This window comes from Ostrea edulis, chromosome 3 (genome assembly GCF_947568905.1).
Source record: "Ostrea edulis chromosome 3, xbOstEdul1.1, whole genome shotgun sequence".
NCBI classification, from domain to species: Eukaryota; Metazoa; Mollusca; class Bivalvia; order Ostreida; family Ostreidae; genus Ostrea; species Ostrea edulis.
The window spans coordinates 35,614,447-35,631,825 of record NC_079166.1 but is presented as its reverse complement, the minus strand read 5'-3'; the positions used below and the strand labels follow the sequence as shown (position 1 = coordinate 35,631,825).

The window sequence follows — 17,379 nt, the reverse complement described above, 5'->3', positions numbered from 1 at the left end:
TGTTTCATATTTAAAGTTGGCCCATTTAAATTGTAAAAGCCAGCCGTTGATTGTAAAAATAAGCGTCTTCGTAAAACTTCAATACTGGAATACATGTAAAAATTTCTCCGCAACCAAACACATATACTCTCCACACGCACGCATACGCTTATCCGTCAATTCTACTTCAATAACGCTCAGCCAATTTATATAGAAAATACTTCTGACCCCCCTCAGCCCTTTATTTCATTTTTCAATGGAAGATCAGATTCAGAAAATTTTAACAAGGGTCAAATTAAATTGTAAAGAGAACATGAACCATATTTGTCAAATTGAAACGATACCTTGTGTCTTGTAAACACTTCCCTACATCTGGAATTAGGTACACGTGTAGCTTCATGCAGCTGATCTATGTGCTGACGTGTCTGTTAAACAGCACGTGCCTATCAAGACATTATATTGCCAATATTTGCACATCGTATCTGCATGAGCGTAATTTAAAAAAAAAATAAATATACAATATGAAAGATGAAGATAACGTACAGTGATCAATCTGATAACTCCTATAAGCAATACACATTTTTGATTTGGGCACACATAGACCCCTGGATATACCAAGGGTGGGATCAGGTGCTTAGAAGGAGTAAGGATCCCCTGTCGACCAGTCACACCGGCCGTGAACCCTATATCTTGATCAGGTAAACGGAGGTATCCGTAGTCAAAATCAGTGTACCAAGAACGGTCTAACAATCGGTATGAAAAACATCAAACAGCATTTAACCCAATGATAGGTTGTATTGGCAAACTAGATTGTTATAACGACCATATAATTGGCAAAATGCCGACTTTAAACGAGACTGTTGTTGAAACCCCTGTACCATCAACTTGTTTATCAATAGCCTGCCTCTTTTTAAAAAACTGGTCATATGCAGAGCAGGCTTTTGCGTATCGAATCATCCAATCGTCTTTATATATATGTTGTTAATAGATTGAACATCATACTGAAGGGAACTGGTACACATATCAGAGGTATTCGACCATAGTATCGGCTTGCTTAAAACCAAAAGATAGCAAAAGTGAGAAGTAATCTAGATTATTTGCAAACATGCGGATTCTTTTTTTTATACTGTCAACTGAAGTAAAATATGTATAGCAAGTTTTAAGATGATAAGTTATTTTCATGTATAAAATGTCACTAATATGTACAATCTACAATTAGTTCTTGATACGTTTATTTTTATTGTTTGGGGAATTTCAAGCTCTGGGTAGAAGCAAGACAATTGATGTTTTATCAATTATGACAATTCAAATATGTACATGCAGATAACAATAATTGGGGTGTCACTCGGAGTTTTGTTCATTTATCAGCGGATCAAAATGAGTGTGTACGACCTATCTGGTCGTACATCAAAGTGATAGGAACCAAATTGGCTGAACTGTACTTTTATCATTTCCATTGTGTTTGCCTATCTTTATCAATAAAAATGATAGCCATACCCTCATTTATGTGCTCGATGTGCGTATGATTCTTGGTATAAATATAGTGCAACTATTATAACACCGAGGAAGTTCGACATCAATGAAAGTAAGATCTGAATAAAAAATAAATTTCAGTTTGAAAATACCCGAGGACATGAACAGCAACGCTGCACGCTAGCATGGTTTTCATGACGCGCTAACGCGCTTCATGAAGTATGCTGGAGTAAATTTAAGGCGTTGCAGTTCATGCCTTCATGTATTTTCAAAAATGAAATTTATTTCGTAAGTATACCATATACGCAAGTCAGAACATTTAATTGAGTTTCAAATTTCCTCATCATTTTACAGAGTGAAAGGTGAAGATAACGAACAGTGATCAATCTCATAACTCCTATAGGCAATACAAAATCGATAGTTGGGCAAACACAAACCCCTGCATACACCAGATGTGGGATTAGGTGACTAGGAGGAGTTAGCATCCCCTGTCGACCGGTCACACCCGCCGTGAGCCCTATATCCTGATCAGGTAAACGGAGTTATCCGTAGTCAAAATCAGTGTGCCAAGAACGGCCTAACAATCGGTATGAAACATGTCAGACAGCATTTAACCCAATGATAGGTTGTATTTACGAACTAGATCGTTATAACGACCATAGCATTTACGAAATACTGACTTCAATCCAGACTGTTGAAACCCCTGTACCATCAACTTGTTTGTCAGTAACTTGCCTCGATTTAAAAACTGACTATACGCAGAAAAATCTCTTGCGTATGGAATAAGTTGACCGATATAAACACCATATGCAGGTGATAATGGAATATTGCTACATAAATATGGGAAGTTGACGACGGAGAAGCTGACATCATCCCATTTATCATACAGTTGAGTTGTCAGTTTGTCATTAATGCAGTAATAATATAGATAATTAAAACATGTTGGAAAATGTTTACTTAATTGCAATTATGAAATATACGTGTAGGTGTGAAAAAGATTGAATGTAAAAACCTCGGACGTTGAAGAGGCAATCCGACTCAAACCATATTTTTCTTCTTTCAGATATGACCTTATAAAGGGAGGTACCGTGTCGCAACAGGCGTTTGGACATTAAAGACATCTCACTTGTACGACAACGAGCGCCAATTTGTGGTACTTTACTCATAGCTAGCGACGTCTCAATATGAGTGAAATATTCTCGAAGGAATGTAAAACAAATAAACAAAAAGCTAATTATATAAATTACATACGTTAAAGGGATATAAAGCAATTAAACAAGCAAACCAATTGGGGTTTTCCGCTTTTGGAAGACTAAACATAACAATTTGTCTATACATGTAGTAATATTTTTCTAAACCCTAATCAAACAGAAATAGTCACACGTTACATTCGTCGGGAGTTTAACACAATGGTGTTTTTGGCACTGGACAATATGTCTATTTTTATCCGTCAGAACAATATGGTAATACTAATCAAGTACATAGGACAAAACCATTTCTTTACATCTTTCAAATACAAATACCGTATATCTGCAAATGCTTTATATGTGTACATGTAGCCCATAAACTGATGATAATTTGAAACTAACATAATTAATAACAATAATGTGTTCTTAAATCAATCACTATTCTCCCCTCGTTATGATTTGTGTAAGTTTCTCTATACCCACAAGATTCTTTGAGATATTGAGGATAACATACTAGGTTCACTATTATTTACATATACACTGTTTTGCATGTATAGTATGTTTTATATGTACACTATCCTTTTCACATATACTATCTTTTATATGCACAACATGTTTCAAAAGGATGCTATGCATATTTCACATATCCGCTATATTTTACATACATGTGCACTATCTTTTCATATGTTTTCACTATATTCTTACTATTTCTTACACTTCATACAGAAAGTAAATATCTCTACAAAGAATATATAATGTATACAATGAATTGTTATCAAACATATCAAAAATACAACAGGCGTTCTAGTTATTGTCGATGAAAGCCTGAATTTTCTCTGCAGCCAGAGAATTGGTACGGCAATCGTAACACTCGCCATCCTCGGACAGGATGTTGGTAAAATCTATGAAGTTTTCACTTGAATTATACTTCAACATTGGCCCTGGTGATATTCCTTCTCGACAGTTCTGGATCACAACAAGCATGTTCTTACAGTCTGAAATATAATATTCAAAATATGGTGGTACATTGTGTGAGTATCAGCTTGCATATATATTTGTGAATGCATGTAACATTGATCTAGAAATTGCTGTTTCTAGTGCAAAGGAAATTTGTTTAGACATATTTTTCGTTTGAATAAGTACCAATATCATCAATGATAAAGGATTATATAGCTTGCAGTAATAAACAATCTACTATTTATCAGAAGGCGATAAAATGCTCGTTGTGTAGGGATGTCGCAACGGCAAGATTTCGATAACCACATCCAGAAATGTCTATTTTCTATGCCATTTCCTACTTTGTGATCCGCATTTCTAACTGTATGTCTCTATGATATTTGTTTTAAACAGTTATGAAATGTTCTTCAAATTTGAAAGTACACTATACTTTACCATATATTTCAATCTAGGATAACATACGGTAGTGTAGTTCCTATAGAGTTTAACAAAATGATAATAATAATGATAACAATAATAATAAACTACGAATGACTGATAGGAAAGGTTTCTATACTGCGTCTAATGACAATGTGAAGTCATATTTTAGAATCAAATCATATCAATGTTATAACTATATGTCTATATGAATATATAGGATCGATACGTAAACAGTCGAAAATGCATCGTTTTAAATATTGTCAAATCTAATATTCTTTATATGGATATATGATATGGAGGTCGATAAGTCGACTTGCAAAATTAATTAAATTTCATCCATTCTTGTGGATTTAATATTCTAATATCTTCTTCAGGACGTAAACAGATCGGGTAGTTGGAGTGTATATCAATTTCAGCAATGTCAAAGTTACAAACCTGCAGAAGTAGAGGGCGACAAGCATAGATAAATATCATAATCAAAAGACATTTATATTAGAAAGTTTGTATCTATACACCAGCTAAACTGATAACACTAACACTTGTACACCGGATATAGGAAACACTAACTACTTTAAACTACATTTACCGGCTAGAAAGACAGCTAGCTGTAAACCTTCGCACTGTAGCTGAACTTTTGCACACCGCGTAGACAACCAACCTTAACTTGTGTAATGATGGGCAGCTCTAACCAGTGCACTATCCAAATACTAAACACTTTAAATTTTGAATACACCACCTCAACTGACAAGTCTAACTGTTATATATCGGAAACACTGAAAACTTTAATTATTGTCCAACGCCTAGACAGCCATTGATAACCTTTCTTGTAACAATGTTCACGAGTCCGGATATAATAAAAAATGATGTTTTACTATATGACTGAATAAATAAAATCACCGAAACAGGCTACTAAAGCCCATCAAACATGCCCTTTTCTATCAACTTTTATAGCTAGATACAAGACCTGGGCGAAAATGATGGAGGTGTGAAATTTCATTTGACGACCAAAAAATAAAAATAAAATACCAAATCGTACCAATATTGATTTGATGTTAGAAAATCAAATGTTATATTCACTCAAAAGTATGTGGAGGCGAACATGATATATATATATATATATATATATATATATATATATATATATATATATATATAGTTGAATATCAGTAAGTCACTAAAATCGAAATTATTCAATTATATGAAAAGATATTTGATGTTTTTTAAAATATTATTTGTAACATCCACACTAGATTTCATACAAATATAGATAATTTACCCTGTTGTGTAATTCGAACGACGGCAGCAATGTCAACCTGAGGACGAGAAAGTGTGAAACATACTACAATACAGAGAGATCCTTCTTTGCAATCTTCCTCATTACTCCAAATTGGTTCAATCCTTGTAATGTATTTCTCCATGAAGTTCGAGAATGCTTTCTTTGAAAGGTTTGCAAGGTATTTGATGTGAATTGGTTTCGGATGTTGAAAAGGCACAGCTTGAATAATAATAATTGTAATATCCATTATTTATTCAGGATTGCACAGTTAGCTATACAAACTAATTTACATTGTGGTCCTCTCTATAACATACACACATATCGAGAACATATATCACAAAGCATGGGGATATCACAATTTATGTACATACATATAAGACCTACATAAAAAGAGACAATTAGCACACGAGCATTATTGAGGATCAAAATAATGTTTGAGATTTAAAAGATGTGATAGTTGTGCACTTTCTAATAAAATCTGGTAATGGGTTCTATATAATTGCTGCTGAAATGATAAAAGGTCTTCTAAAATATTCTGTTTTGGCTCTTGTCACATCAATAAAATTATTTGAGCTATGACTTGTATTTCTTGTCTTTACCTCATTCACAAATCTAAAAACAATCAAATACTATGGGGTCATATGTTGCAAAACTTAAACACAAGAATAATTTTCGATACATAAAGTAGTCAAACAAAGGCACCCACGTCAAATTTGATAGCATACAAGAAGTTGACACTGAACGAGGTACTTTGATGTGTGAAATGATCCTTCCTGCTCTCTTTCGTAATTTAAAAAGCCTATCAATACTTGTCTTGTTCTTTGCATCCTGCCATACTGTACAACAATAATTAAGGTAAGGTTTGCGACATTTTGACATGTAGCAAACAAAGTCATGTTGCATATCAGTATGTTCAATAGGAATTTATCTTTTAAAAAATTACTTTTTAAAAAATATGCCCGTGTGTTCTTTGACCAGATGGGCTTAATTTTTGAAGTTTTACATTTTCGGGATCCTTATAGAAAAGGGAATATTAGTGGTAAAAAAACTACACGAGGCAAACATATGGGGGTAAAGGCTGGTAAATTTTTTAAAAAGAGTATTATCTATCAGATTATATAAATTGGTAAAGAAATATTATCTTAAAACACAAAAATAGCACTTTTCATATCTGTAATAAAATTTGAATTGGTTGCCATGGCAATAAGAAATGCATATTGAGCAGCTTTACAAGGTCTACGTCAGACAAAATCACTTTAAACACAATATTTGGACCATAAACATTTTAAAAATCATATAAAATTACTACTAATCGGGCTTTGTTTCCATAGTAACAGATTAGAAAGAATTATTTCATTTATGCGACTTGTCACTTTGGTTTTATAATAGTTCAACTTTTGAAGAGTGCATTGAGCATCTGCATGAACAGATTGCAAAATCAGTCCTTACATGATATTTGTATTCCTTTGCCAAGCATTGTAGCACTGCATCTATTAGAAATTAAGATGTTGGATTTTTTTTTCTAAATTCAATACAATGCAATATCTAAATCTTCAATTTCCCGGCAGGTTTTCCACGATCCCGCTTTGTCATATAGTCCGTGTTTTATTAGCCCAAACCTGTCTTACATACTACATCTTTATAATAAATTCCCTTTTCTTGTTCTGTAGCTTGATGTTTGTTTACATACATGTGGTTGAGTTGAACAGACGACTATCACCTTCGCGATGGTATAAAGCCCTGTTAGTGGTGGGTCTCGAAGTGGGATTAACGTAAAGTTAGTAAAATGACACTTAACAAATATGTTTTGACGTCGATAAGATCCATGCCGTTAAGCAGATGTTCGTTAGACAAAATTAAGAATATTCTAAGATATATTAGAGAAGACCCCCTCTTTTACTCTTACGTGATCATATCGGTCACAAGTTCATGCGATAAATCGCTCGATCGGCGCAATTAGATGTCATAGCATTGAAATATGAAGTACATGTAATTAGAGAGGTAAAGCATAGTAAGGTTTATTTTAGAAATATGCTCGGGAATGTCGTTAAAATTCATAGCTTCGTTAATGTCGAACCTTGTCAAATTTTAGGATGCTATTCAAAACCAATGATCGATAATAACAGCATCAAACTAAATCCTACTCTTCCTTGCAACTTGAGATTCGCAGAGAGTACATGTGATCATCTCATTGTTTCACAAAAAATATCAGCAACGGGTACCGATCATCATCTTTTACCTGAACCATGCCGGTGTTTACAAACAAGTGACTTTCTCCATATACTCCAAATGCTGATGCCCATTAGGGTTGATTTCAAGGTCACAACATGAAAAGGAAATTACCGTAGCGCATACTATATACATAAAAATGTAGACTTTTATCATATCAAAGAAAATAATTTATATATGATCATTTGAGAAACATTTTAATTATTTTGTCATGGAGATTTACACATATGTGGCTTGACACTTGATAGCGATAGTAAACAAGTAAATATTATGACATCTCCCACGACACAACTATGTCGTGACTCATCTTTTTTTGTGACGTCATAAAGTCGGAAATGCACTGAGACATATCAAGAGCTATCCGTCTGTTGTTTCAAACCTTACCTTAAAATGAAGAAAATAATGGTATTGTAAATTTTGAGCAGTGCTTCCTTTGACACAAAAGTACAAAATCTCCCTAGAACACCTAGTTTTTGACTAAGTCTGTTCATAAGGCATCTGTGTAATGAGACCATGAAAGACATTCATCGATGTAAACACCTAAAAGTTTGGCATATTTAACATTTTCAAAAAAAAAAAAAAAAATCACCAACAACGTTTTTTACATTTCGATAATTTATGTGACGTTCCTATCAAAATGCATTGTCTTTTCATTAAATACATTGTCAATTTGCTCTTATCCATGTAAAACTTATACGGTACCAATTTTGATGCACCAGATGCGCATTTCGACAAATAATATCTCTTCAGTGATCCTCAACCGAAATGTTTGAAATCGGAAATAACAATGAAGTTTTAGAGCTATTATAGCCAAAAACAGCGTGCCAAAAAAAGAAAAAATGGAGTCAAATTCGTCTAAGGATAAGAGCTATGCACGAGGGAGATAATCCTTAATTTTGAATTGAATTTCTAAATTTTATCACGGCAATTAAATATACATCCGTATTCATTCCATAGAATTTAAAAGATCATCCTTTGATTTTCTCTCAATCACATCTAAATATTTAGCAGAAACATGTGCATATATATTGACTGTGGAGTGCTTGAAACATGTTGGGTAGTCATTTACAAAAAGAATACATATAAGAGGACCCAATATAGAACCCTGAGAGACTCCGATGGTAACATCTATTTTCCTTTGAGATGCTCCATTTTCATTTGACACATTGCAATATTTCATATACGCTGAGCTAAATGTGAAAAAGAAGCTAAATATGAAAAAGAACTTGATACATTGTAAGAATGGATTAAAAATATAAGATCAATATTAAAATCTCGCATAAGACGTCCTAAAACAAAAGTACCTACCGTCTATCCTTCTGTGTTTAGTAAAACAGAAGTGATAAAAGAATTAGATAGGTTACATGAGAAATATGTTTTGGTTCCCGCTGACAAAGCTTGTAACAACACTAGCTTTGTTCGTATGGCTGATCATCATTACAACTTATTTTAAACGAAACTTGGCATTAACGTCACTTTTGGTGATCGTACTTATACTCCAATTGCCCTTTCATTAGATGAAATCCTTCAAAACCATGCTTCAGTTTTAGGCACATTTGGTATCCCAATCGGTGGGTCGAATGAATATGAGTTATCGAACCTATACTGGATTCCTAAAGTACATAACACCCTAATAAACGAAGATACATCGCTTGATCCAGGAACTGATCTACCAAGCCTCTATCTTTGCTCCTCTCGAAAACATTGACAGTTGTGAAGGAGAAACTTCAAACTTACTGTGCGACTACATATGCCAGAAGTGGTGTAAGTAAGGGATACAAGACTCCGATGGTCTATTATGTCAGATATGGGACTGGCACGAGCCGCGTAGCATTGTTCTATCTAAAAACAAATGCATTTAAATGCACATACACACACACACACACACAACCCCCCCCCCCCAAAAAAAAACAACTCACGTACAAATATACATTGGTATAGACAAATATATTTACACCTTTCGTTTCTGATTTGTTTTTAATATTTAATATATTAGGAATTCATAAACTTTAATGACACACGAGGTCAAATCTTGTCTTTAATTCACAAAAAAAGTTAGCTCATCATTTCAATTGTCATAATACGGTACTCCTCAAAAAGGGTTTTGTTCTTCATGGAAAGCGATTCGAATGCTTCTATTGTCTGAAGACTGTACTCAACAAAACTGGTTTTCTTTTTTGGGTGAATGAGGGTACGTAAAGGGTGTTCGGAAAGAATCTTTTAGATAAACAAAACATTGATTTCCCCCGTTCCTTTCTGGAAACCCTAATAATATGATACTGACACGTAGGTCTATAACTGGTATAAAACAGAAGCCGCAGTCCTCCTTTAGCATTCAGTCCGGGTGCCTTGAAGAAATGGATTCAGATGATTGAAAAGTACATGAGTTTGCGGTAAGATTATTCATTATTTCTACAAATTCTCCTAAATATATTAACAATATTTTTCTCAGTGTTTATTTTGTTTAATTTTTGTTGGATACAAATTTCTTTTCAATCATTTGTAGCCCCAGTAGTGGAACATGCAATGCATTATATCTCAGACCAAAAATCGCTCCTCTGGGGAATGTATGGTACGACGAGGTCCCAGTCGGGGTACATCAACTGCAACAGATTGTGGCCAAAATGTGTAGAGAGGCAGGATTAGATTTTTTTTTTTTTTTTTTTTTTTTTTTTTTTTTTTTTACAAATCACTCTCTTCGGGCTACTGCCGCCACACGCCCATATGCTGCGAGTGTTGACGAGCAACTTATAGCGGAAAAAAACTGGTCATAGGTCATCTGCGATTCGCAACTACAAACGCACCTCCGAGGAACAATTACACGAGTGTAAGTGATTTGATTCAAAAACCGTCCAGTGTCCCCGCCGGAGCCGAAGAAAGTGAAGCTCAATGAAGGTGTTTCCTTTGGATCGAGAAAAGAAACATCACTGCCGGGGATGTAACAGTGAATTTGCGACTTTAATGTGCATGTATTTAAATGAATGATTGTGACATGGATTTATAACTGTGGTGCCTAAACGATTTCATATACAGTAAAATCGGATTATACACGAAACACTCATTTCGTATAATTTGCTGGAATATTTCACTCCTTGAATATTGTATTTGATAAATAATAAATATGTTTTCTCGCACAACGAAGAATGGTCTTTATTCCTGGTTTTTACTGTCAGTCCAATATTTCTCATATTTCTCATAATATTGGCCTGCTCTTAATAATACTGGACTATGTTCAGTACCGTATGAAAAATAAAGTACTGTCAAGACAAAGAACTGACGTCACAACAATGTTTTAGATTACATTCTAAAAAATTCTAAAGCACTTTTAGTTAACCTGAAATAGCAAAACTATTCTCAGACCAACAGCATTAAAACCATGACTTTTCAACACTTTACACGACCATTCCTAACGATAAAATGGAAACTTGACTTTTTAACATCATAGACAGTTGCTTCTTCAACAATAATGGAAAACGGAATTTCACATCTAGTGATCAGTGGCCCAAAAAGTTGCTCTGTTAAACACCACTCTGACTCCACGCAGAAGTATTCTGAAATTTATATAAAAATATGCTAGAGTTCCTCATTTACAATATATCTTCGTGGTCTTTGATGATCAGGTCTTCCAACAGTCTGTTGGAATTCCCATGGGAATGAATGTGGTCTTGTGATAGCTGACCTGTTTTTATATTCATATGAAGCAGAATGTATTCAGAAACTTCTACGGGAGAAAAAATCTCTTGTTGTGGCATTCAATTCGACACTTAGATATATAGATGACTTTTCATTTATTAACAACAATAACTTTCATTCATATGTCTATTCGATCTTTCCCTGCCATCTCGAAATAAAAGACACCACAGAGTCGTTCACTCTGCTTCATACTTGATATTTTATTGAAAGTAGACATTAACAGCAAACTAATAACTTAACTTTATGACAAACGGGATAATTTCAGCTTCTCCATCGTCAACTTCCTATATTTATGTAGCAATATTGTATTGGCACCTGCATATGTTGTTTATATCTCTCAACTGATTCCATACACAAACGTTTGATCTACGTATGGTCAGTTCTTAACTGGAGGGAAGCTACTGACAAACAAGTTAATGATACAGGAGTTGCAATAGTCTCATTTAAATTCAGCATTTTGCAAATTATATGCTCGTTGTAATGATCTAGTTTGCCAATACAATCTTCCATTGGATCCAATGCTGTCTGATATGTTTCATACTGTTTGGTCGTTCTTGACACACTGATTTTGACTACGAATAACGCCGTTTAGCTGATCAAGATAATAGGGGTCACGGCGGGTATGACCGGTGAACAGTGGATGCTTACTCCTCCTAAGCACCTAACCCCACATCTAGTGTGTCCAAGGGTCCGTATTTGCCCGACTATCTATTGTATATTACTAATAGGATTTATGCGATTGGTCACTGTTCGATATCTTCACCTGTCACAGATAAGAAAAAAAAATAAATGTCTGTGCATCAATATATCATGGTTAACTGTGTCAAATGCTTTGCTTGATTTGATTAAAAATACACTTGTAAGTTTCCCTTTATCTATGTTTTCCAACATTTGTCAATGATATTAAGTAAAGGAGTTTCGCAAGAATGTTTGGTCTGAAACCTGACTTATGATCTGTTAAAAGATTATTTGCATTTAAATACTCGTAAAAAGTGTTAAAAGCATGTCTTTCGGTAATTTTGCTTCTGATAGATAAAACAGATACCGGTATATAATTATTAACATGTAAATTATCCCCAGATTTGAAAAGCGGGGTAACACTAGCTTTTTTCCGTTCATTTACAACGTCATCCTCCCGTATAGAGAAATTCCCGATGAAACAGAATATGTCAGCTACAACATCAATACTCACTTTCAGTAATTTTACAGAGATTTCATCCACTCCTGTAGCTTTTGAACTTGACATGCCTTTAATCTTTTTTTTTTGAAAAATTTTATAGATATATTTAGAATTGTACATGAACCTTTTAGCAAGAGTTGTTTGATTTTCGGGAGTGAATGATAAAGCTTTGTCGCCAATTTATGATCTATATCATAAAAAAAAAATCATTGAAGGCATTTAAAATTTTATAGGCCTCTGAAACAACTTCGCCATCAATTTCTAGATAGGATGCTGTTGAGCCTGCAGATTTGGAGGGTCAAAATTGCTTTAATTATTTCCACATATCCTTAGGTCTGTCACTGTATTGATTTATCACATTGTCAGCAAATTCCCTTTAAGCATCACCGATTATTTTTACAACGCGGTTCCTTGCTAATGGAAATAAGACTCCGTCCGATTCGTGGCGGGATCTTTAACGGATTTTTAGATAGAACGTTGTCGTTTATTCATTTTTGGAATAGACTCGGATACGGCGCTCTTTGACTGGAATATTTTGTCAACTATTTGCATTAAAAGCTTCTTAAATGTTGACCACATTTAATTTACATTGTGGCATGATTCAGTGCTGTTCCATTCAATATCACGTACATCCCTGAGAAAATAATTTTCGTCTAATTTCTTCTGATCCCTGTAATTCACAAATATAAAATCAGTTTGTGTGTCACACTTAGAGTTTTCTTTCAGACTACATATACCAGGTGATGATCACTTAGATCTATTGGCACTACACCAGATGACGAACTGTAAAAATCGTGCATGTTTACGTAGATGTAATTAAAGAGCGTGTTGGAATATTTTGTAACTTTTGAATTGAGTGGTCGATACACATCCCAATACTTATCGTCGGAGAGTTCATTAATCTAATATCCACAGTAAGCATTTTAAACATTTCACACCCATTTCTCTTTAATATTCATATACATTTCGATCCCTCCTCCATGTCTATTGCGCTTTCTGCGTACAATGTGGTACCTGTTTACTTGTAATTCAGAATCTGTGATATTTGAATCTAGTTTAATTTCAGAGTTTGCCAGAACATAAAAAATCGCATTTTGTTTTTTGTTGTTGTAAAATTCTGATTTGGTCCAGTTTATTCATTAAACCACAGAGATTCACATGGGCAAATTTTGTACCTTTAGGATATTAAGAGAATATCATTTTACTAATGTTTGGGAATTGTAGACGTTTTCAGCTATGCCTTGATACACGAATCACAAATCCATTCAATATTTGCTATTAAATGTCATATCCAATGTGTTATTATTCGCATAGCCTATACATGCATATGTAACAGAAGGTACAGGTCACATAGTCGGGGCCTCCGTGGCCTAGTGGTTAGAGATTGCGCTCACAATCACTCGGCCTCTCATCTCTGTCGGCGCGGATTCGAATCCCGCTCGCGCTGATAAGTGAAAGTTTCCCAGTTTACTTTCGGAAAGTCAGTAGTCTCTATTCAGGTACATTGTATCTGAGTTCTCTCTTCCACCAATAAAAACTGGGCGCCACCAGATAACTGAAAAATTGTTATCCCATAGCAACGACGTGTTGGTGTTAACACAGGCCATTGGAAACCATCTTCATAAATAAAATCGCAATCCAATTATGTACAATAAGAATGGTTCTAAAGTTTTCAACTTTACTCTCCAATTTTCCTTTCGCACATTATCATCTAAATTCATTGATAAAGCGATATGACAAACGGGATGGTTTCGGTTTCTCCATCGTCAACTTCCCATATTTATGTAGCAATATTCCATTATCACCTGCAGATGGTGTTTATATATCTCAACTGATTCGACAGGTCATAGTCATTTTTTGAATCGAGGCAACCTACTGGTAAACGAGTTGATGGTAAAGGGGTTTCAACAGCCTCTATTGTAAGTCAACATTTCGCAAATCCTGTGGTCGTTATAACGATCTAGTTCGTCAATACAATATATCATTGGGTCGAATGCTGTCTGACGTGTTTCATACCGATTGTTAAGCCGTTCTTGACTCACTGATTTTGACTACGAATAACTCCGTTTACCTGATCAAGATATAGTGCTCACGCGGGTGTGACCGGTCGAGAGGGAATGCTTACTTCTTCTAAGCACCTAATCCCACCTCTGGTGTATCCAGGGGTCCGAGTTTGCCCAACTATCTATATTGTATTGCTTATAGGAGTTATGTAATTGATCGCTGTTCGTTATCTTAATCTGTCATGATACACCTAAACATCGAGATTAAAATTCAAGAGCCTGAGAAAAGTTCCATTCGAGTTTTTTTAAAATCATTTGTTGAAAATGTAATTTTTCATCAACTATTTTTTAAATAACATTTGCTAAATATCTAAATTCGCTTATTATCATGGTAACTTGCATGAATTCATTTAAACCTAGTTTTTTATGTACAATATCTAAATATTGTTTATAAAAATGTTTGTGCGAAGTTTTATTCAATAAGTTTAGCTTTAACGATAAGTGAGAACAATATTGCATTGAAAATAAGGTTCTAAGCAAAGTATATTTTCAGGACAAATGACGGGATCTTGATTCTGTCATACAGTTTCTTATAGGTGCAAACAAAAGTTTCCATAGAACAGAAAAAAAATTCTTATTGGTAGATATTTGTGAGTTTTACTTTTTAAAGTGTAATTTATTGGATTCAATCCTCAATCATTTTATGGCTTAATGAAGATTAAAGATTAAAAATGTTGAATCATGCTGAATATTAGAAGAGATGGTATGCAACAAAGTAACTCTCCAAGGTCAAGAGGTCAAACATTTGGTAATTTTGTCACAAAAAATTTACCTATGAATATGACAGCCCTATCACTCAACATACAAACGATATTAGCAAGGTTGAATGTTTGAAATGTGGGTCAAGTTCCAAGGTAGAAAATCATTGTATCAATTATAAGGTCTTGTCATAAGAAATCTGCCTATAATGTGAAAGTTCTACCAAATATAGTCCTGGAGATATTGCTAGATGAACTTTTCGTAAAAGTAGGTCAAACAGTAATGTCAAGGCCATAAGGGCAAAACCATTGGTACCAATTGAATGATTTTGTCATAATAAATGTATATATGAAATATGAGTCATAGTACTCACCATTCAAAAGTTACAAGAACATGTAAAGTTTTGTACAGATAGCCAGACAAAAACAACATGCACCTATTTTTCGATGCTGTGGCATAACAATAGATCGATGAGAATTTAACAGGTTATTGAATCGCGGTCATCAGGCCGTAAATGTAGTATTTATATGAAGAAAGTTATTGCTTCCAAAGGCCTATTAGAGGAACATTGAGGTTGTCTTAAGATTCCGTTTTCCTCTTAGCTATTCGAACTTGATCTTGTCTAGTTTGGAATCCCTATTTCTTATAATATAGCCTATGCAGGCACCTGATGGCAACTCTGAAGCAAAGACCATAAACTGAAAATAGACGTAAGTCTGAATTTGAAATCCAGCTAACTTTTGAAATAATTTTCATAAACAAATAAAATTTTTAGTAGATATTTGCATCTGAATTTTGTTTTATAAACCTGCAGTTTTTTTTATAAACATCTTTGCTACATAAATCTTAAGACATATGTAATCAAAATTTGACTTAAATCTGCTCTCGAATTATGGTATTTCCGGGACTCTGTGTTTGCGCTGCCCTTAACTTTGTATTCTTTATAGGAATTGCGAGATTGATCACCGTTTGTTATTTTCACCTTTTCATCTAAAAAAATGTATGCCAATTTTCATTATGAATAATATATAACTTAGCATAGAAGAATTCAGGAGAAGATAAGGCTACAAATGGATGTACAGTACACACAAAAATGTTTCTTTGTACAGTTACACATACCTGCGACATTTCCAATCGATTCCATAATTCTTCGGAGTTCGTGTTTTGCGCAATCATTCATATACAAGCTATCGTCAATTTCAGAAATCCTCAAACATAGATGAATGGTTTTGTCATCGTCCTTGCCTATATCCCTGATCTTTGCCTCTATAGGTAAAGTTTGACAGCCATGCACATTTAAGAGCATGGATCCATAGTCTGAAATGGTGTTTTTGAATTGTAAGAAATACAATCTATCTACCGTAATTAGACAAATCCACGTAATTTATCAACGTTATATTGAAATCATTAGGATTACCCTTTGAATCGTCCTTTAGTTTTAAAAACTTATCTTCGTCGAATGTATCACAAACGAATACCCAAGGATGTGTTGGAGTGTTCCCGCCTTGAAGAAAATTGACGTTTACACGTTCCATTTGCGCAGTAAGGTAACTCTCGAGACATGCTCTAGTTGAATCATCTTGTATTTGCAGAATGACATCAATCTCACCTAAGTAAAAAAACATGAACCAGATTAAAACTCCGTACATATGATCTCTAAATTCTGTTAAACCACATACCGTTTAATTCTTCATATATCTATTGAACCATACCTGATGGATTTTCGTCCAGGAACTTCTTTATGCCTTTTCGAGCTTGATTATTGATGACAAGAGTAGAATCAATCCCATCATCCTTGGAGATAATGTGTACTTCTCTACCCACATTTTGCTTTCCACAAACTTTAATAGCGTAACTGTTCATTTCTTCAACATGGTGGACAACAAACTGAATAGATTCTTCTGAAAATCAATTTCTGATAAAACAGTATGTCGCATTTTATAAACTCAATTGATTTCATGTACATCAAATAGTAATCAAAGTGGTTTGTTTCATAAAACAGTAGTACTATTACTGTAATATTTTTACTGCGTAATACTTAATAAAGGTCAGTTTTATTTCATTACTGTAAACTAGTTTTTGTACCTATATTGAATTTTAAAAAAACCCACCACAGTCTTTCATTTCTGCTTCATATTTGGATAGTTTATTGAACATAGATATCAACGGTAACGTGACAACAAGTCAACGTTATGACAGACCAGATAAATTCAGCTTCTCCAT

The 17,379-nt window shown here is 34.2% G+C and overlaps 1 protein-coding gene across 3 annotated transcripts in view; it reads right to left on the bottom strand.

The window, feature by feature from the left end:
• Positions 1 to 1,219: 1,219 nt before the first annotated feature.
• Positions 1,220 to 17,379, bottom strand: part of LOC125675751 (uncharacterized) — a 67,843-nt gene continuing 51,683 nt past the window's right edge. For 2 of the 3 annotated variants that reach the window (XM_048913540.2, XM_048913541.2), the window contains 5 exons: positions 16,869 to 17,057; positions 16,574 to 16,765; positions 16,276 to 16,473; positions 5,293 to 5,511; positions 1,220 to 3,634 (listed from right to left, as the gene is read on the bottom strand). In XM_048913540.2, coding sequence (XP_048769497.1) covers positions 3,444 to 3,634; positions 5,293 to 5,511; positions 16,276 to 16,473; positions 16,574 to 16,765; positions 16,869 to 17,057 — 989 coding nt within the window. In that variant the 3' untranslated portion in view covers positions 1,220 to 3,443. Of the gene's footprint in view, positions 3,635 to 5,292; positions 5,512 to 11,429; positions 11,978 to 16,275; positions 16,474 to 16,573; positions 16,766 to 16,868; positions 17,058 to 17,379 lie in introns of those variants that run through there. The other variant, XM_048913542.1, reaches the window with a different exon arrangement.